At 49.6% G+C, this 16,778-nt stretch overlaps 1 protein-coding gene and 1 long non-coding RNA gene across 2 annotated transcripts; one reads left to right on the plus strand and one right to left on the minus strand.

Moving 5' to 3' along the window:
- The first annotated feature begins 889 nt into the window (after positions 1–889).
- On the plus strand, positions 890–6,032 carry ANKRD33 (ankyrin repeat domain 33). Its single transcript, XM_090275130.1, is given in 9 exon segments — positions 890–899; positions 3,357–3,589; positions 3,832–3,961; positions 4,140–4,195; positions 4,197–4,245; positions 5,348–5,623; positions 5,626–5,751; positions 5,754–5,866; positions 5,868–6,032. Coding segments are annotated over 9 exon segments (1,158 nt in total).
- Positions 6,033–12,903: 6,871 nt separating this feature from the next.
- On the minus strand, positions 12,904–15,470 carry LOC150011778 (uncharacterized). The gene is made up of 2 exons (XR_016510465.1): positions 15,273–15,470; positions 12,904–13,601 (listed from the first exon to the last, which is right to left on the minus strand). It is a non-coding gene; the product is annotated as an uncharacterized LOC150011778 (long non-coding RNA).
- Positions 15,471–16,778: the final 1,308 nt, after the last annotated feature.

The following is a 16,778-nucleotide window of genomic DNA, read 5'->3' on the forward strand; positions in this document are numbered from 1 at the left end:
AACTTTTTATCTTTGTTTAGGTCATTTGTGTCAGTTAGAGTTCAATTGCAGACAACAGAAATAAATCTGGCTAGTTTAAACATAAAAGGATGGAGAAGCAGGAACAACTCCCAGCTTTGAGAGGCACATGACTTCTGCCTGTGATCAGGAAAACAACAGTCACCTCTACCGGAAGCTGATGAATCAGGAAGCTGCTCACCAGAGCTCCAGTGCATCTGTTGTGATCTGTGACAACAAAACGGATGTACCATGCTATTTAGTTCTGTTCTAAATTTATGTCTTGCACAAGAGCAGAACCTAAATCACAGATTCCTAGCTCAAGGGAATCTGAGAGGTGTTTTAGCTTTCCAGCTCAGCAGTTCAGAAGAAACACTAAATGGACTTTTGGATTAATGTGAAGCAGTCAGACTATGGAAGCTTTGGGTTACTTATGATCAAAGGCACTCCTAACTGATACACTGTGCAGAAAACAGCAAGGATGGGTCTTACAAGCATAGCATTCAGTGAAAAGAAAAGAAAAAAAAGTAACATAATTCTAAGGTGTTAGTTAAAACATGTACAAATCAACACTATCTTTTTCAACGAAATGTATGTTTTTAAGACTATATAAAAGCTAATTGGTAAAGAAAAGTAGGAAGCAAGGCCTGGCTATTGTGGCTCAGTGGATTGTGTGCTGGCCTGCAAACTGAGAGGTCGCCAGTTTGATTCCCAGTCAGGGCACATGCCTAGGTTGCTGGCCAGGTCCCCAGTGGGGGCTGTGAGAGAGAATTGATTGATGTTTCTCTTGCACATCAATCTTTCTCTCCTTTTCTTCTCCCTCCCTTCCCCTCTTTCTAAAAATAAATAAATAAAATATTTAAAAAGGAGAAAAATAGGAGGGGAATGAGCTATGGGGATCAGTAAGAAAAGAGAGAGAGAGCTTGTTCAGTCTGATGCTGGGAGTGATATAAATAGGAGTATGATTGGCTCAATTTTCTATTCCTGAGGTCCAAAACCAATCTATTAAGTTTAATATTAATATTATTTTAAAGAATAATTTATTATTAAATTAATAAATAGTTATAAGTAATTTGATTTAAATAATTTAATGTATCTTAATATTAATACAACTTAAATGTTTTATATTTATTTTTTAATTTTTTTAAATTATATTTTATTGATTTTGCTATTACAGTTGTCCTAATTTTCACCTTTTTGTCCTCTACCCAGCACCTCCTACTCTCTCAGGAAATCTCCACACTATTGTTCATGTCCATGGGTCATGTATATATGTTCTTTGGCTATTCCATTTCCTATACTGTACTTTACATTCCCATGGCTATTCTGTAACTACCTATTTGTACTTCTTAATCCCCTCACCTCTTCACCCATTCCCCTACACCCCTGTTCTATCTGGCAACCATCAAAACAGTCTCCGAACCCATGATTCTGACTCTGTTCTTCTTGTTTGCTTAGTTTACTTTTTAGATTCAGTTATTAATAGATATGTATTTATTGCCACTTTAATGTTCATAGTTTTTACTTCTTTTTCTTAAATAAGTCCCTTTAACATTTCATATAATAATAATTTGGTGATGATGAACTCCTTTAGCCTTTTTCTTGTCTGGGAAGCTCTTTAATTGGCCCTTTGGTTCTAAATGATAGCTTTGCTGGGTAGAGCAATCTTGGCTATGGGCCCCTGTTTTTAGTGGCTTTGAATGTTTCTTGCCCATCCCTTCTAGCCTGCAAAGTTTCTTTGAGAAATCAGCTGACAGTCTTATGGGAACTCCTTTGTAGGTAACTAACTGCTTGTCTCTTGCTGCTCATAAGGGTCTCTCTTTATCTTTAACCTTTGGCATTTTAATAATGATGTGTCTTGGTGTGGGCTTCTTTGCATCCATCTTGTTTGGGACTCTGTGCTTCCTGGTCTTGCATGTCTATTTCCTTCACCAAATTAGGGAAGTTTTCTTTCATTATTTTTTCAAATAGATTTACAATTTCTTGCTCTTTCTTGTCTCCTTCTGGCACTGCTATGATGCAAATGGAATGCTTGAAGTTGTACCAGAGGCTCCTTAACACTATCCTCATTTTTTTGTTCTTTGTTTTTTAAGATTTTATTTATTTATTTTTATAGAGAGATGAAGGGAGAGAGAAAGAGAGAAAGAGGGACATCAGTGTGGGCTGCCTCTCGAGAGTGCCCCAACTGGGGACCTGGCCCACAACCCAGGCATGTGCCCTGACTGGGAATCAAACCAGCCACCCTTTGGTTTGCAGGTGGGCTCTCAATCCACGGAGCCACACCAGCCAGGGCTATCCTCGTTTTTTAAAGATTCTTTTTTCTTGCTGCTGTTCTGATTGAATGCTTTTTCCTTCCTTATGTTCCAAATAATTGATCTGATTCTTGGCTTGATCCACTCCACTCTTGGTTCCTTGTGAATTGTTTTTTGTTTCAATTAGTGTATCCCTCTTTTCTGACCAAACCCAAACTACTCCATTAAACTTAATATATCACAATTTCTGTACTCCTCCGAATGAAGCAATTATTTATGCTTTCATTTCCGCAGAACCTCAAAAAATAGGTTCAGGTGACTCCTGGCACACCTCCCCCAGTCGCAGCTCTATTTAGTGAGATGTCCATACACACTGTCGCACCACCACGACCTCATCAAGTCACGCTCTGCCAAAGGGAAAGGGATTTGGGGCGTTGGGATACCTCATGATCCATCTTAGAAGGGTTCGTTTCTGGTGCAGGTGTCTCCCCAGAAGGGGGACAGTGAGTGTGTTTGGAGAGGGGGTGGTGGTATTCCCAGAGCCGCCTTTGTGGGGGAGGAGCCCCGCCCACTCCGGCAGGACCCTGGGGAGAGTCTTGGGAGGCTGCAGAGGAGAGCACTCGCCCCTCCCAGCCCCCACCCTCACCAACCCGGCTTGATCCAAACAACACTGGGAGGTTTGCAGCAGCTCTTTCCTAAGTCTAGCCATCTGTCACCTGCGTCGCTTCCTAGGGAGAGATAACCCACCAGCAGCGGTCCAGAGACCCGGTGAGTGTGCTCCCAGAAGTCGAGGGTACTGTGGGCTTCAACAATGCTGGCCTTCTAGGGAGCCTCCAAACCCTAGGTTAGACCCATGGGAAAGAGAAGACATGCCCCCTCTTGAATCTCACTGGGATCCTCACTTACTGTGAATCACTTCTGCCCTTTGGGGGCTACTGCCACTTGTCCTCCCTCAAAGGCTGTATGGGACTGGATACCCCAGTGAGAAAAGGCTCCCCCAAACCAGGCAAGGGTTGGGGGCTTTGCAGCTGCTGGGACTGCTCCCTGGGATCCAGGGAGATGCTGCTGCCCTCCTTTCTGTGTTATAGATGTCAACTGCCTGAGAAGGGGGTACTGGCCTTCTTGCCCCCAGGGTGGAAGGGGAAGAGCTGATACTGTGGAAGGGAGGACTGGACATGTCAGAGGCACTGTCCTGCCCCGTCAGTGAGATCCCTGCCCCACACTGCAGGCTGGAGGCCCTGTACAGGGCCTGTGTTCCCAATGACCCTGCCCAGCTTCAAGCTGTGCTGGATGAGGGTGTCTCCCCAGAGGAGGCTGCCCAGGTGGATGGCAATGGGAGAGTGAGCTACCCCAGGGGCTTCCACGGGCAGCTAGGACAGCTCTGTGTCCCCACCACACCCAACTCATCTGAGAGAGTTTCAAGATCAACAACCACTGCCTGGGTCCTCCGGAAGAAGGGAATGGGTAAAGCTGGGTCTTCACAGGGGCTGGGGTACCCCTGGGACAATATGGGTTTAGAGGGCACAGGGAACCCAAGGAGCTCCTGGAGGAAAGCACAGCAGCTGAGAGGCCCCTCCCCCAGACAGGCCTCACGTTTGCATGCCACCTTGGCCTTGGGAGTGTTGTGGCCCTGCTCAGCTGCTGTCCTTTCCTGGATGTGAACCAATAGGACAAAGAAGAGGACACAGCCCTCATGCTGGCTGCCCAAGCAGGTGCGACACTGCTGTCCCCACCCTTTACCAGTCCAATGCCTCCAGACTGGGCCACAGCTCCACACTCTTTGCCAGGTGTTCTCCTACCCCAGACTCTGCTCTGTCGGGGTGGAGGGGAGGTTTGAGGCTTCGCCATCCTTTTCCAGTAGATCCAAGATCTGCCTTCGGTGCTCTGCAGGCCACATATCTCTGCTCAACTACTATGCAGGCCTGGACTTGGAGTGCAGAGACCAATGAGGGGCTAACAGCATTGATGAATGCCGCCATTCAGGACTACTCTGAATGCGTGGCTGCCCTCCTCATGGCAGGTGCATAGGGCCTGGCTGGGCCAGGATGTATGGCCTCCATTCCCTCCCCCAAGTCACCCTCACAGACACTTAAGTCAGTTGTCATAGTTGCAGAGAGGAGAGAGGTTGGAGATGGAGAATCAATCTAGGCTGACTTCCTGGATGAGGAGCATGTGCTTGGGCTTCTCGCAGTCAACGAAGTCCAGCTACAGAAAGCTCTGTTTACATTGTTAATGAAAGTCCCAGAAAAGAAAGCCTGAGAAGATAACCTAGACCCACTGGGGAACCTAACATCAAAAAGGCTGGTATCTGGACGCAGACCCTCCTGTTCTCATCCCAGTTCTGCCACTAGCTGGGTGAATCCTGGCAGATGGCTGCCCTCTCTGGGCCCCACGAGCATAATGAGGGTGCTGGCCTTCTCTGGGATGGTTTCCAGTGCTGACGAGCCAGGGTTCCAGGATTGCAGTGATGTGTAGTTGAAACACGTGGCTGTGTTGTTCTGGGGTAAAGGCCACACTGTCTGTGGGGTCAGAGGCCCTCATTATTCCCTGAGGTGGGGCTGTCCTCTGTTGATAACTCTGGGGACCCCAGCCTCCAGCTTTTCCCTTCCCCATCCATCAGATTGGTTTTGTGGTAAGAAGGGAGGGAGTTCTGCACCTCCATCTTTGACTCAGAATGACTGCTACTCCCCTACCCAGGATTAGAAGGACGTGATGATGAAAAGAAGGACCAGCAGGACACCCTCCACTTACCCTAGAGGGTGCAGCTTGGGTCCCCCCATTCTTGGGCAACCTGCACACCACCCCTTTAGTCAGTTCCTTGGTTCAGGGGGATCCCTATTCTGTACCTGGTTTGGAAACCACCACAATGTGTTTCTCTGAAGTATTTTCCCCTCTCTGTACTTCAGCATTCTTCACCCATCTCAGACAGGAGGTCAGGATCTAGGACAGTCCTGTCCCTGGCCTCCAGCTTCAGAGGCCTCCCAGGTGCCAGCTGCAGCAAGATGGGTGGGACTCTGGTTTTCATTGAGCCCAGGTCAGCTGTGCTGCAAATCACCAGGCCCTGTCCCAGCCCACTTCACCCCTGTGCCTTCTCCCAGGTGCTGACCCGACTGTAGATCCTGTTCGGGGCAAGACTGCGCTGGAGTGGGCAGTGCTGACCGACTGCTTTGACACTATGCAAAGGATCCAGCAGTTGCTGCAGCAACCCCAAGTGGAGCAGCTTAGCCAGCATTACCAACCCGAGTGGCCAGCCTTGCCCGGGCTCGTGGCCCAGGCCCAGGTTGCCCCATCTCTCTGAGAGAAATTATAGGCCACCTTGAGCTTCCCCTTTGCTTGGTCCCCTCAGGATGGAGGTGTCCTGGACCCCCTTGTGACCATCCCTTCCTCACCACTGCCTGTCACCCTCTGTGCCCTGACCGCCCACCTGCACTGGGAACCTGAAGCAAGTCTATGCCAGAGCTGCTAGGCACTGCTCCTCCCTCGCCCCCGGTACCCCAGCCCCCCCGCCCCCAGGTAGTCCTTGGCCCCTAGTATTCTCATCCCTTACCATGTGCCCTCAGTGGCTACAGGCAAGGGACAGTGCCAGTCCCAGGCCCCAAGTCCCCAAGATCCTCCTCTTCCAGGTGCCCTGACATCCCAGCCAAATACAAGCCAGAACCCAGGCCTACAGGGCATCGAGGGCTGACCCTTCCTGTCTAGCCATACCAGGAGCTCAGGATGCAGAGGAGAAGGAGTCAGCAGGAGGAGGACAGGTGTGCACAGAGCCAGGGGAAGCATGTCTAGATCTAACTGGAAGCAGGGAATGCACCCCCTCCTATAGGCTCCTCTGCCCTGTAGGATCCCTTCTGCCTGTCATCCTGTGTATGTTATTCATACAACGTTGTCTGCAACAGTGAAAGAGTGGAAACAACCTCCATGTCTATGGGGGACTGGCTAAATTGATTATGGGTGTAATTACTGTACACTCAAATGAGGTATTCTATACAGTGATGAAACAGGAGTAAGGAAGCTCTTTATGTTCTGATATCAAACTATCTTCCAGATGTTTGAGTGAAAACCAAGGGGTAGAACAGAGTGTATGGCATACTGCTATTTGTCAGAGTAAAATTGGCACAAAGCTAAACTTGACTAATACAGTATCAAGTGAGTACCAAAATTTATTTAACTACTTAATGAGTGAACCAGCAGGATGGAATGAAAAGTATTACTGACAGTCAGTGGAAAAAAAGAAAGCTGGAATAAGATGTGAAATTAATACAAAAAGTTAATTCCTGCCTATGTATATCATACATAGTTAATATCATAACTTTTTTTCGCTATCAGATAAAAATAATTAGCTATTAATCAATCTTCTACAGGTTAACCTCTCAACTTGACAGTCTAGACACCAATCAGTAGTAAATAGTATGTCAAACAAAGTGACTTCCCCTAGATGACCCATAGGTGGGGTTATCAGTCAACGGTCAATTGGCTCTGAAAGAGCGATGAGTAATTTGTTGTGTGCCGTATTTACAAGTCTTGGATATTTTTTCTTCACACATTTGCTGCATAAATATATTTGCTTGTATATTTGTAATAATAAAAGCAGCCACTTATAAGACACTTACTATATATTTAACACTCCCAATAATCTTATGAGGAGTTTATCTTTGAGGACACGGGGTACAGAGAGGGGAAGGAGTTACCCCGTGTTGTCGTCGTCGTCGTCGTCGGCAGCCGTCCGTCTCGAGAGACGATGGCGTAGCTTCCCGAGAGTCTATCTGCACCGCCGAGAATGACTGTGCAGTCCGATTCGGGAGTGACAATCCCTGCCACACATGTTACAGGTGAAGGCAGATGGCTGCTGTTGCTGCTGCTGACGCTGCTTCCGCCTCGATCTTTTCTGGACCGCCTCCTCGTTGCGCGCAGCCTCCGCGCGTGACGTACCTTGCCTGACCGCGAGCCTCCAGGCTAGGCGGTCGTCTGCTTGTACTTCCCATGTGTTGAGATTGAGAAGCTACAGAGCCTGGGCAGGGTGATATGGAGGGTCTGCTGTTGCCCATGCAGCAGACCCCCCCTCTCTTCGCAGCTGAAGGGTCCAAGGGAAAGACAAAGTCAATACAGCTTGGCTTCAGGTGCGCCGCAGGAGTTGCCGGTGTTGACTACAATGTCAAACCGCCTTAGGGACTCCGGCTCCGGATTTTCTGTCGGGGTTTACTCCCTTAGCCTTTCCCCTGAAGAGGTATGCCGCAAGGCAGCGGAGGTTTTTTGGGGTCAGAGTTTTCCTTCTCTGATTTTAGAGAAGGAGTTACCCCGTGTTACACATCTAGAAAACAGCAGAGGCCAAGAGTCAGAGCCAGCTGTGGAGGCCAGTCTCTCTCTTTTTAAAAATTTTTATTTATTAATTTTAGAGAGAGGAATGGGAGGGGATTGTGGGGAAGAGGAAAGGTTGATTTGTTGTTCCACTTATTTATGCATTCATCATTGCTTCTTGTATGCGCCCTGACCGGGGGTCTAACCCTCAACCTTGGCATATTGGGGCGATGCTCTAACCAACTGAGCTACATGGCGAGGAGGCCAGTTTCTTAATACTAACCGCCGCTGTCTCACTGGAATCTCCCTGGAAAGAACTGTGGTGATTTTCTTGGGAAGAAGACTGAACAGCAGACCAGGGGTAGAAGGGACTTTTCACTGGCTACTTTTTTGAAACTTTTGACTCTAAAAAATAAACTTTATTTTTGTAGAACAGTTTTAGATTTATAGAAATGATATGAAGAGAGTTCCCATCTACCCTACATTCAGTTTCCTCTATTATTAGCATGAGTATAGGACACTTATTACAATTAATGAACCAGTTTTAATACATTACTGTGAATAAAGTTCATACTGTATTTATAGTTTTACTTAATGTCCTTTTCCTATCCAGACTTTGACCCAGGATACCACATTACATTTAATCGCCAGGTCTCTGTAGATTCCTGTAGGCTGTGACAGTTTCTCAGACTTCCCTTGTTTCTGATGACCTCAACAGTTTTGAGGAGCACTGGTCTGGTATTTTGTAGACTGTCCCTCAACTTGGACCACAGAAGTGATGTGCCATTCTCATCCCATCATATCAAGGGTACATACTGTGAACATGACTTATTGTGGCTGAGTCGACCTTGATCCCCCGGCTGAGGCAGTGGTTGTCAGGATTCTCCACTGAAAAGCTACTTTTCCCCCTCACTTTTTATACTGTGCTCTTTGGAAGAAGTCACCGCATGAAGCCCACCCTAAAGGAGTGGGGAGTTAGATGCCATTTCCTTGGAGGTGCACTATCTACATAAATTATGGATTTATTTGAAATTCTTCTGCACAGAATGTTTTGACTTTTTTTATCATGTATTGCTAAATTTTGAAAAATTAAAAAATCAGTCTGCTCTTTAAACAGGGGGAAACACACCCGCGCGCGCGCACACACACACACACACAGAGGGGAAAATAACAGACAGTGTGTGGTATCTCTGGAGTGTTCTGAAGGCAACCATGGCAGACTGGAATGAGTTCAAGGCTAACTTTGCCTTTTCCCACCTGTGTCATCCCTCAGAAGGCACTTAATTTCCTCTTAACCTCTCATCTGTTAAATGGGTGGAAATAGGGCTATTGGACTGCTCCATTAGATAATATATAAAATATAAAGTGCTACGAAGAGTTGAGGTGCTATGGAAGAATGTTGGGGGACTGGGTTCGACTGAGCTGCTTCTGGGCCTCTGGGGGGGAGTTAAAGTCCTTCCCTCCCATCCACCGCTGAAATCAGAGCCCACGAAGTCAGCCCTGGCACTGGGCATGGCAGGCAGGGAAAGAAACTACATCTGCAGTCTGGAAACAGCTTCCATCTAGAAGTTGGCCCGTGACCTTGGGCAAGTTATTTATCCTTGCTAAACCTCAGGACTCATGTGTAGAATGGAGGTAATAACAGCATGTCACCAGGGCTGTTGTGAAAAGTAAATGAAATAATGAAGCATTTTGCACTGTGCTTGGCCTGATTAATATTATCATTACATATTCCATTTAATCCTCACAACTCCTGTTCTTTTATAGTTGAGGAAACTGAGACTATGAAGGTTAAGTGACTTGCTTAAGTGCATCAGCTGGTAAGGGGCTAAGTGGCTCTTGGAGTTCAAGTCCAGGACTCTGAAGCTGGTGTCATTTCCACGGCAGCACATGGTCTCTGCTTACAGCCCAGGTTCCTCTGGTTCTCTGAGCTTCTCCCTCCCGCTTCCAATCAGCTGGAGTTTTACAGGGGAACAGGGGTGGCCACAGCGTCTTCAGGGCCAGAGAGCTAACCCTCTGTGGCACTCCTTCTCCTGGCTGGCATTGGGCAGACCTCGGCCAGGAGGCTGGCCTGGCAGTGAGGCCTGGCCCCCAGGTTGGACAATGTTTTCCTCTCTGCTTTGGAGAACACCCACCCCTCTGTCCCCAGCCATCTCCGGGGCAGCTGGAGTCCCAAGCCTGCACTTCCGCATTTCCTCCTCTCAGGCTCAGCCATCTCCCTCTAATCCTCTAACAGCTCTTGACAGCCTTGCAGGCTCCCAGGAGGAAAGAGGCCTACATGGGCTGCTCTGCCTGGGCCGTCCCAAGTCAGCCTCTCTACTCACATTCAGCTCCTCCTCAGCCCAGCCAGCTCCTGAGGTGTCCCAGCTGAATTCCTGTCAGCAGAGGCCAAGGAAGCCGGGACACGGCCCCTGGCTGTGCCGCGCACAGGCCACAGTGAAGCTGCCCTGCTACAGTCCACAGATCTGGGTTTGAATCCTGGTCCTGTCTCTTACCGTCTTTGCCACCAAGGACCTCTCCCAGCCTCGATCTCCTTATTTGTGTATGATTCCCAGGGCTTTGTGCGAACCAAGCACTGAGAGGTATGCGAAGCATCTGGCGCCGCCTGGCTCGGTGCCCAGCAGCTTTTGTTACTGTGCTGAGACGCCAGGCAAGGAAATGCCAAGGGGACCGCTCTGTGGAAGAGGCCAGCAGATGTGTCCTTGGAACTCCAGGGCCTCCTCTGTGATTCTAGGATAGTCTCCTGGTGGCCCTTGAGACAAAAACACATGCTTATCCCAGATGACCGGGGCCTACACGGCTCGACACCCCAGCACACACCCTCCCCTTGGCCCACTTCCATCACAGCAGCCCCGACAGCCGCCACCTTGCTCCCTGTGTGTGCGTGTGTCCACTCCCCGACTCTGGAGACAGGGGCTCCTGAGGAAGGGACAGCAGGTCTGGCTGTCCTGACACATACTGGGATGTTAGCCAGGCTTGCGAGGACTCCTCGGGAACCCTCTCCTCACTCCTGTGCAGCAGAAACCACATCTGTCTTCTAACCCCTGGCTCAGTGCCCAGACCATATAGGCTCCATAAATGTGTATAGAAAAGAACTGAATTCAGGCCCCACCAAGGTCCGAGCTGCTTAGAGGGGCCTTTATCATCTCTCCCCTCTTCTCAGGGGTTGCCTGTGTTCCAGAATTGGTAGTGTCCCCAGTTATCCCAGGAAATCCCTGTTGGGCCAAGAGAAGGCAAAGGAGCACATATATGTGGAGAGGACAGAAAGACAGGTAGGGACTCATTGGTCTGTGTCCCCTTTTCCCCAAACGGGGGCATCCAGACAGGATTCCCTCCCCTCCAGCAGTCACACATTCCAAATGGTTGAAAACATCCAGGTGCCTTCCACCACACCAACCGCCAGGCCAGCTGCGCCCCTCTCCACACTTCCTTTCCACCCCCCAGTCCCTCCCTCACCCTGATCTCTCAGGACCCTTCCCCTCTCGCATCGCAGCCAGCCATGCTGAGAAACACATCTGGCTAGGGTTCGTGCAGGGATTCAAACCTGCTCACTTTTCTCCTTTCCTCAGAGGGACCCTGCCTTTCCACAGTGAAGGAAGACGCCGGGTCTGAAGGCAGGACTTGTGGGTAAGGCTTGGGGTTGGATGGACTCTGAAACTTTGACCACAGTCACACAGCCAGGGTGCCACAGGGGCCATCAGGCTCATAGGCACAGAAGTACACACAGGCCCATTGGCCCATGAGCTTCTGTCACATCCAGAGGCCATACACAGAAGCGCGCATAAAGCATCACACAGACTCACTGACAGAGAAAAAAATCAAGGCAGGACCCCCCCAGCACCCCCTGGGCTCCTGGCCTATCCCCTCTTCCTATCGTGTCTGCTCCCCAACACCTTGCATTCCCTGGCCATCCAGCTCCATAAAGAACCTGTATGACTTCAGTTGAAGTGCCCTAGTCTGTGTAGCCGTTTGCAGCAGGAGTTGGTGGGTTGAGGGAGGGCCAAGCCTTGCCCTCAAGTCCTCCTTTTAGACCAGACATCTTTCTTAACTGAAAAGTCATGGTCCTTCCAGGAAGAGGAAAGAGGTGAGCTATGTGGCTATTTACTCCAGACCTTGACTTGTCTCCCACATCCATGCCAGTGATTAGCCTTGGGGGAATAAGGAGCAGAGGCCTGTGGATGAGGGCCTCCTGGAGACAAGAGCTGGCTGCAGCTCCTCAGTTCCAGGCTCTCTGGTGCTGGGAAGGGCAGAGCCTGGGCATGGGTGCCGGAGGGGTGGGAAAGGGGCAGGATTTATGGCATTTCCCCTCCAGCTGGAAACAAAGGCAGATTCCTGTGTCCAGCTCCAGCAATCTGGTCCCACCCACTTGAGTGGCTGGAGCTGAAGGAAATCCCGCTGGCCTCTGGCCTCGCCCAGTCACTCTACCCCCCTGTCAAACAATCTGCCTCCCATCCAGGGTCATTACCTACTCTCAAATCCTGGGAACCCCATCCTTGTCCAAATACCAAGCCCTCTCCACTGGGGATAGTCCCCTAAACCCCTCAGACTCTGTCCCCAAGCAGCAATGGTCTCCTCAGCAGCACCCCAGAGCCTACCAGACCCCCACCCCCTTGCCAGCCCACTCAGCCCACCCTCACCTCAGCAAACTCAGGCCCTGCTTTTCTTCAGAGGGAGCAAAAGTCTTGATGCCTCTAGGAATTCCTGTGCCATCCAAGATGCTCAGCCAGGCCCTTAAGGGAGCCCCACCAACGTCAGTGGGGATCGTTCACCTAAGCTAATCGACTGACACATCTTCCTTTTTTGCAGCAAAATTGCAGCTCTAGGGAAAGGTGGGGGGGGGGGGCACTACCCTTAATTAGTGAGGAGTCAGGGGACACTGTGTGATATTAGTAGGACAGGAAATAAAGGGGTATTACTTAAATTTACAAAATAACAACAAAATTATCAATAATTAGGAGGTAGAGAATCTATGTGACCTAAATTTGGAAGTTTTTAAATCTATAAATAGCAGAAAGGCTAATACTGCATGGCATCCCTTATATATGGAACCTAAAAAGAAAAGTCAAACTCATAGAACTGGGGGTGAGTGGATGGAGGAAATAGGGAGAGGTTGGTAAAAGGGTACAAACACTCAGCTATAAGATGAATAAGGTTTGAGGATCTAATGTAAAACATGGTGAGTATAGCTGATAAGACTGTACTGTATAATTGAAATTAACTTAGAGAGTAGAACTTGAATGTTTTCACACACACACACACACACACACACACAAGATAAATCAATATGTGAGGTGCTGGATATGTTAACTAGGCGGAAGAATCCTACCACAATGTATGTATATCAAATTATCACAATGTATACTTTAAATATCTTACAATTTTATTTATCAGTTATGCCTCAAAGCTGAACAAAATCTACAGATACCATTGTAAACATATTATTTAGAGTCATCAAAGTAAGTGCCAGAGAAACGAATAGCTGACACTCTGAGAAGGGGGTTGCCTCCGCAAGCAGGTCTGAGGGTGGGCGCAGTCACCTCTCATTATAAACTTGTCTGCAGATTCTTATTTATTTATTTTACCCTGTTTTTATTAGGAATGTCTTGCATTTCGTTTCAGAATGGCTGCCTCGTACTTCAAAATCCTCTGCAGTAGTTACACATTCATCTGTATAACAAGCCCTCAGGCAGCTATTACTAGAAGAGCCTCACTGAGCACCCACCTCTGAGCAGGTAAGAAAATAGAGGCCCCTGTCACACAGCCAAGCCACTGGTCTCCTGACTCTCCATTTGAGCTCTTTCTCCTGTCCTGCAGCGGAGCCTTCCTCCCTCCCTCAAAACAAGATGGGTGGCTGTGTGGGCTTTTAGCTGGTAGAGGACTCTCACAGATACTTTGCTTTTATTCTGAGAATTGGCAGAGAAGGTATTATCAGTCCTTTCTTATGGACATGGGAGCTGATGTTCACACACAGTGGCTCCCACTCCAAGCTCGGCCTCTTTCCACTCCTTCTCTTCCTCCTCTGGTGGGGTCAGTTTGGTAGAGTCAGAGCCTTGAGAAGGCCTGTAGGGAGGAACATTCCAAAGGTCACTGGACAAGGAGGGAGGAGGTCGTCCTGGAGCAGCATGTCATCAGAGCCCAGGCAGCATGCCAACCCACCCCGAGGCACTGTAGCCACTGTCCAATCTCAGACTCCTGCCCTGACACGCTAGCCCTTCCTCAAATGGTTCCATCCTGAGATGAGTCATCCTCGGGCTTAGGGCTGAGCCAGGAGCAGAGGAACCCATGTAGGGGACATCTTGGAGGAGCTAGAGAGGAAGAGGAAGGTAATTCTGTGGCTCAGGCAACCTGGTCCCTGTCTGCCTGCCTTTTCCTAAGGTGCTGGGCTGTCCCCACCATCCCCAAACCTTGGCACCAGCCAAATTGCCTTTTTACCTGATGTGGTGACAGGACCTGAAGACCAGGTAGTTTCCTGAATCTTAGAGTCAAAGAAGATCATATAAGGCTGGGAAGGACCTTTGGAAATATCCAGTCTAACCACCTCGGTGTACAGAGGAGCAAACTGAGGCCCAGAGGTAATCTAGGCCTGGAACCCAGGACACTGTGTTGCCTGAGCTGCAGGAGATCTAGAGAGGCCACTCCATCTTCCTCCAGGCAACAGTTAGCTGCATCCAGCCCACACAGCCGGGATTCTCTCCTCTGTGTTGAATAGATGGAAAACGGAATTCACAGGTATCTGTCTCACTTTTCTCCTGAATGAGACCCCCAGTTCTTTCTCCTCAGGTACCCTATTCTACTGTTTTCATGTCTTTCACATTTGAAAAATCCCTACCTTGTCTAATCTAACTCTCCCACTCTGCAATTTAAGAGACGCAGAACCCAGCTCACCCTCTGCTAATTTTCTTCCCTTGTTTTTCTTCCTACTCATCCTGGTGCAGAACCAGCTACATAATTTGTGGGGCCCAGTACAAAATGAAAATCTTGAGCCAATTGTTCAACATTATTAAGAATTTCAAGTTGGCAACAGCAGAACATTAAATCAAGTGTGGCACACTGCGTCTACACAAATTAAAAAACCATAAAGTTGGCCCCCACTCTGATGGCAAGAGTGATACTTAACACTCATAGCTGGTCCTGAAAAGTAAAGGTATCTATTTCTCTGCCTTCAGGCTGGACTTCAGGTCACTTGTCTTCTATAGGTGAGAGTTTCCTTGAAGTTTCACCCACATACCCTTCCCAGGAGCTCCAGGCTTCTGCCTCACGCACTGCTGGGAAATCCTTCCGAATATCTAAATTTACATCTCAGTCCTTTGGGCCTATTTCCTCTTGTTCTGTCCTCTCTGATTATGGGGAACAGCTGGTCCTTCTGTGTAATTAATTCTTGTAGACTTGGACACAGTCTGCAATTCCTTTTCCCTTTCCTCATTGGGCTCAGTCTCCACTGCTTTCTTCAACTCTGTCCCTTCTCTGATGCCTGCCCCAGCTTCTCTGCGTGCTTTGGAAGCGGCTGGTTTCACAAGAAGCTCCAAAGAGCAAGAGTCAAGGCCCAGAGGGCTCAATGCCTGGGGGCGGGGGTGAGGGGTGAAGGGAGGAGGGGAGAGTGTAGCTGAGAAGCCAGCATTGATGAACAGCCCGTTCCCCATCAGGCCCTTGTCTTCCTCCTCCAAAAGTACTCTACTTTTATCTATTTTATGAACCATTCCCAGATAAAGTCCCCCACCACCACTGACTCACATGGGCGACTCTCAGCTCTCATCCATCTCGATGTTTCTTTTCTCAGTGTGTGTCTCAGACTGAACGCTTCCCTTGGGAAATCCCACACTTCCATGTCCCAGGACAGAGAGCCATGGGCTGGGAGAGGTTTATCAGAAGCCATCACAGGGCAGGGAAAGAGTGGGTATGAAAGACAGACAAGTGGCCACACTCCCAAGTCTCCAGCTAATAGCGCCAAGTGGCCACTATAATCTGAAAGAGCAGACACTATAATCCCATACTACTTCCTATTGGCTACAGGACACAGTTCTGAAATTTGGGTGTGCCTTGGTTCTGGAATTCACAGGCTCACAAGTTGTGAAGCAGCTGCGGGGTGGGGAGGGTTTCAGCAAAGGAAGTGCCGTCAGTCAACAATTGATGCCTGTCTGAGCCTTTAGCCTGTATTCCTGTCAAAGGGCTGGAGTCCCTAGCCCATCGTACAGAATCTCCATATCAGAGCAAGACACCTAGAGGTCTGCTCTTGCTTCTAATACCCATGTCTTTCTACTTGGCTGAGGCCACTGCCTCCTCAGCCTTTTCATTTGTGAATTTAATTAAACACTTCCATTGAAGGCCTACCCTGTGTCAGACTCACCCAACCCTGGGAAGCTGGCACTGTTTATTATGTCCATTTAGCAGATGAGGGGCTGAGGCATGGAGAGGTGTCTGTGGTCTAAGCTTCTGCAACTAGCCTGGATTCCCAGGCTTCAGTGGTGGTGGACAACAGGGAGGCTAGGAATCAAAGGGGATCCTGCCTTCAAGGTGCTCACAGTGGTTGGAGCATAGCAAGTCAAGGGTATCAGTGCCTTAAGCCTGTTTGAGGGCATCAGGAGGAAGAGTTTGTTTGGAGGGGAGGGGGAGCCATTCTGCTCCGCTCCCCCAAACCTTGTCCACCTTGTCCCAGCAGCGTCCAGAGGGAGGCTCTGGTCCCCATCTCTAAAACTCCATGTAGTGAGGTGACGGGCCTGCCTCAAAGGGGACAGTCTAAAAAGTGCCCAGCCTCTGTCCCTCCATCCTGGCCCAGGGTGAGGGGAGGAGCCCTTGTCGCTGGCTTCGCTGAGTCTCCGGGAGTCTGGGGGGCGTGGGGGGGGGACACGCACTGTCTTCACCACCGAGACAGATCGGCCTCATCTGGGCCTGTTTACCCTGCGCTGAGGAGGGACAGGAGGGGGCGGGAGGGGGCGGGAGGGGGCGGGAGGGGCCGGAGGGAGGAGGCTGAAGGATTTGGACCGAGGGGGCGTCCCCGAAGGCGGGGGTGGGGGGGGTGGAGGGTGCTCAAATTGTTCAAACCCTGCTAGCCCCGAGCTTTGCCCTTGGTGCTGCAAGCCTCCTAGGCCGAGGGCCGGGGGGCTGAAGGTGGGGAAGGCCAGTAACTTCTGTCCCCTAACCCCTCCCCGCACGTCCTTCCCGCGGTGACCCCTTCCCATCCCGGGATGTCAGGTCAGCCCAAGCGGCTCCGAGCGGCAGGGGGCGCCCCCACCTCACCCC

Source organism: Furipterus horrens, unplaced genomic scaffold (genome assembly GCF_987537825.1).
Source record: "Furipterus horrens unplaced genomic scaffold, mFurHor1.1.pri manual_scaffold_4, whole genome shotgun sequence".
Lineage (NCBI taxonomy): Eukaryota > Metazoa > Chordata > Mammalia > Chiroptera > Furipteridae > Furipterus > Furipterus horrens.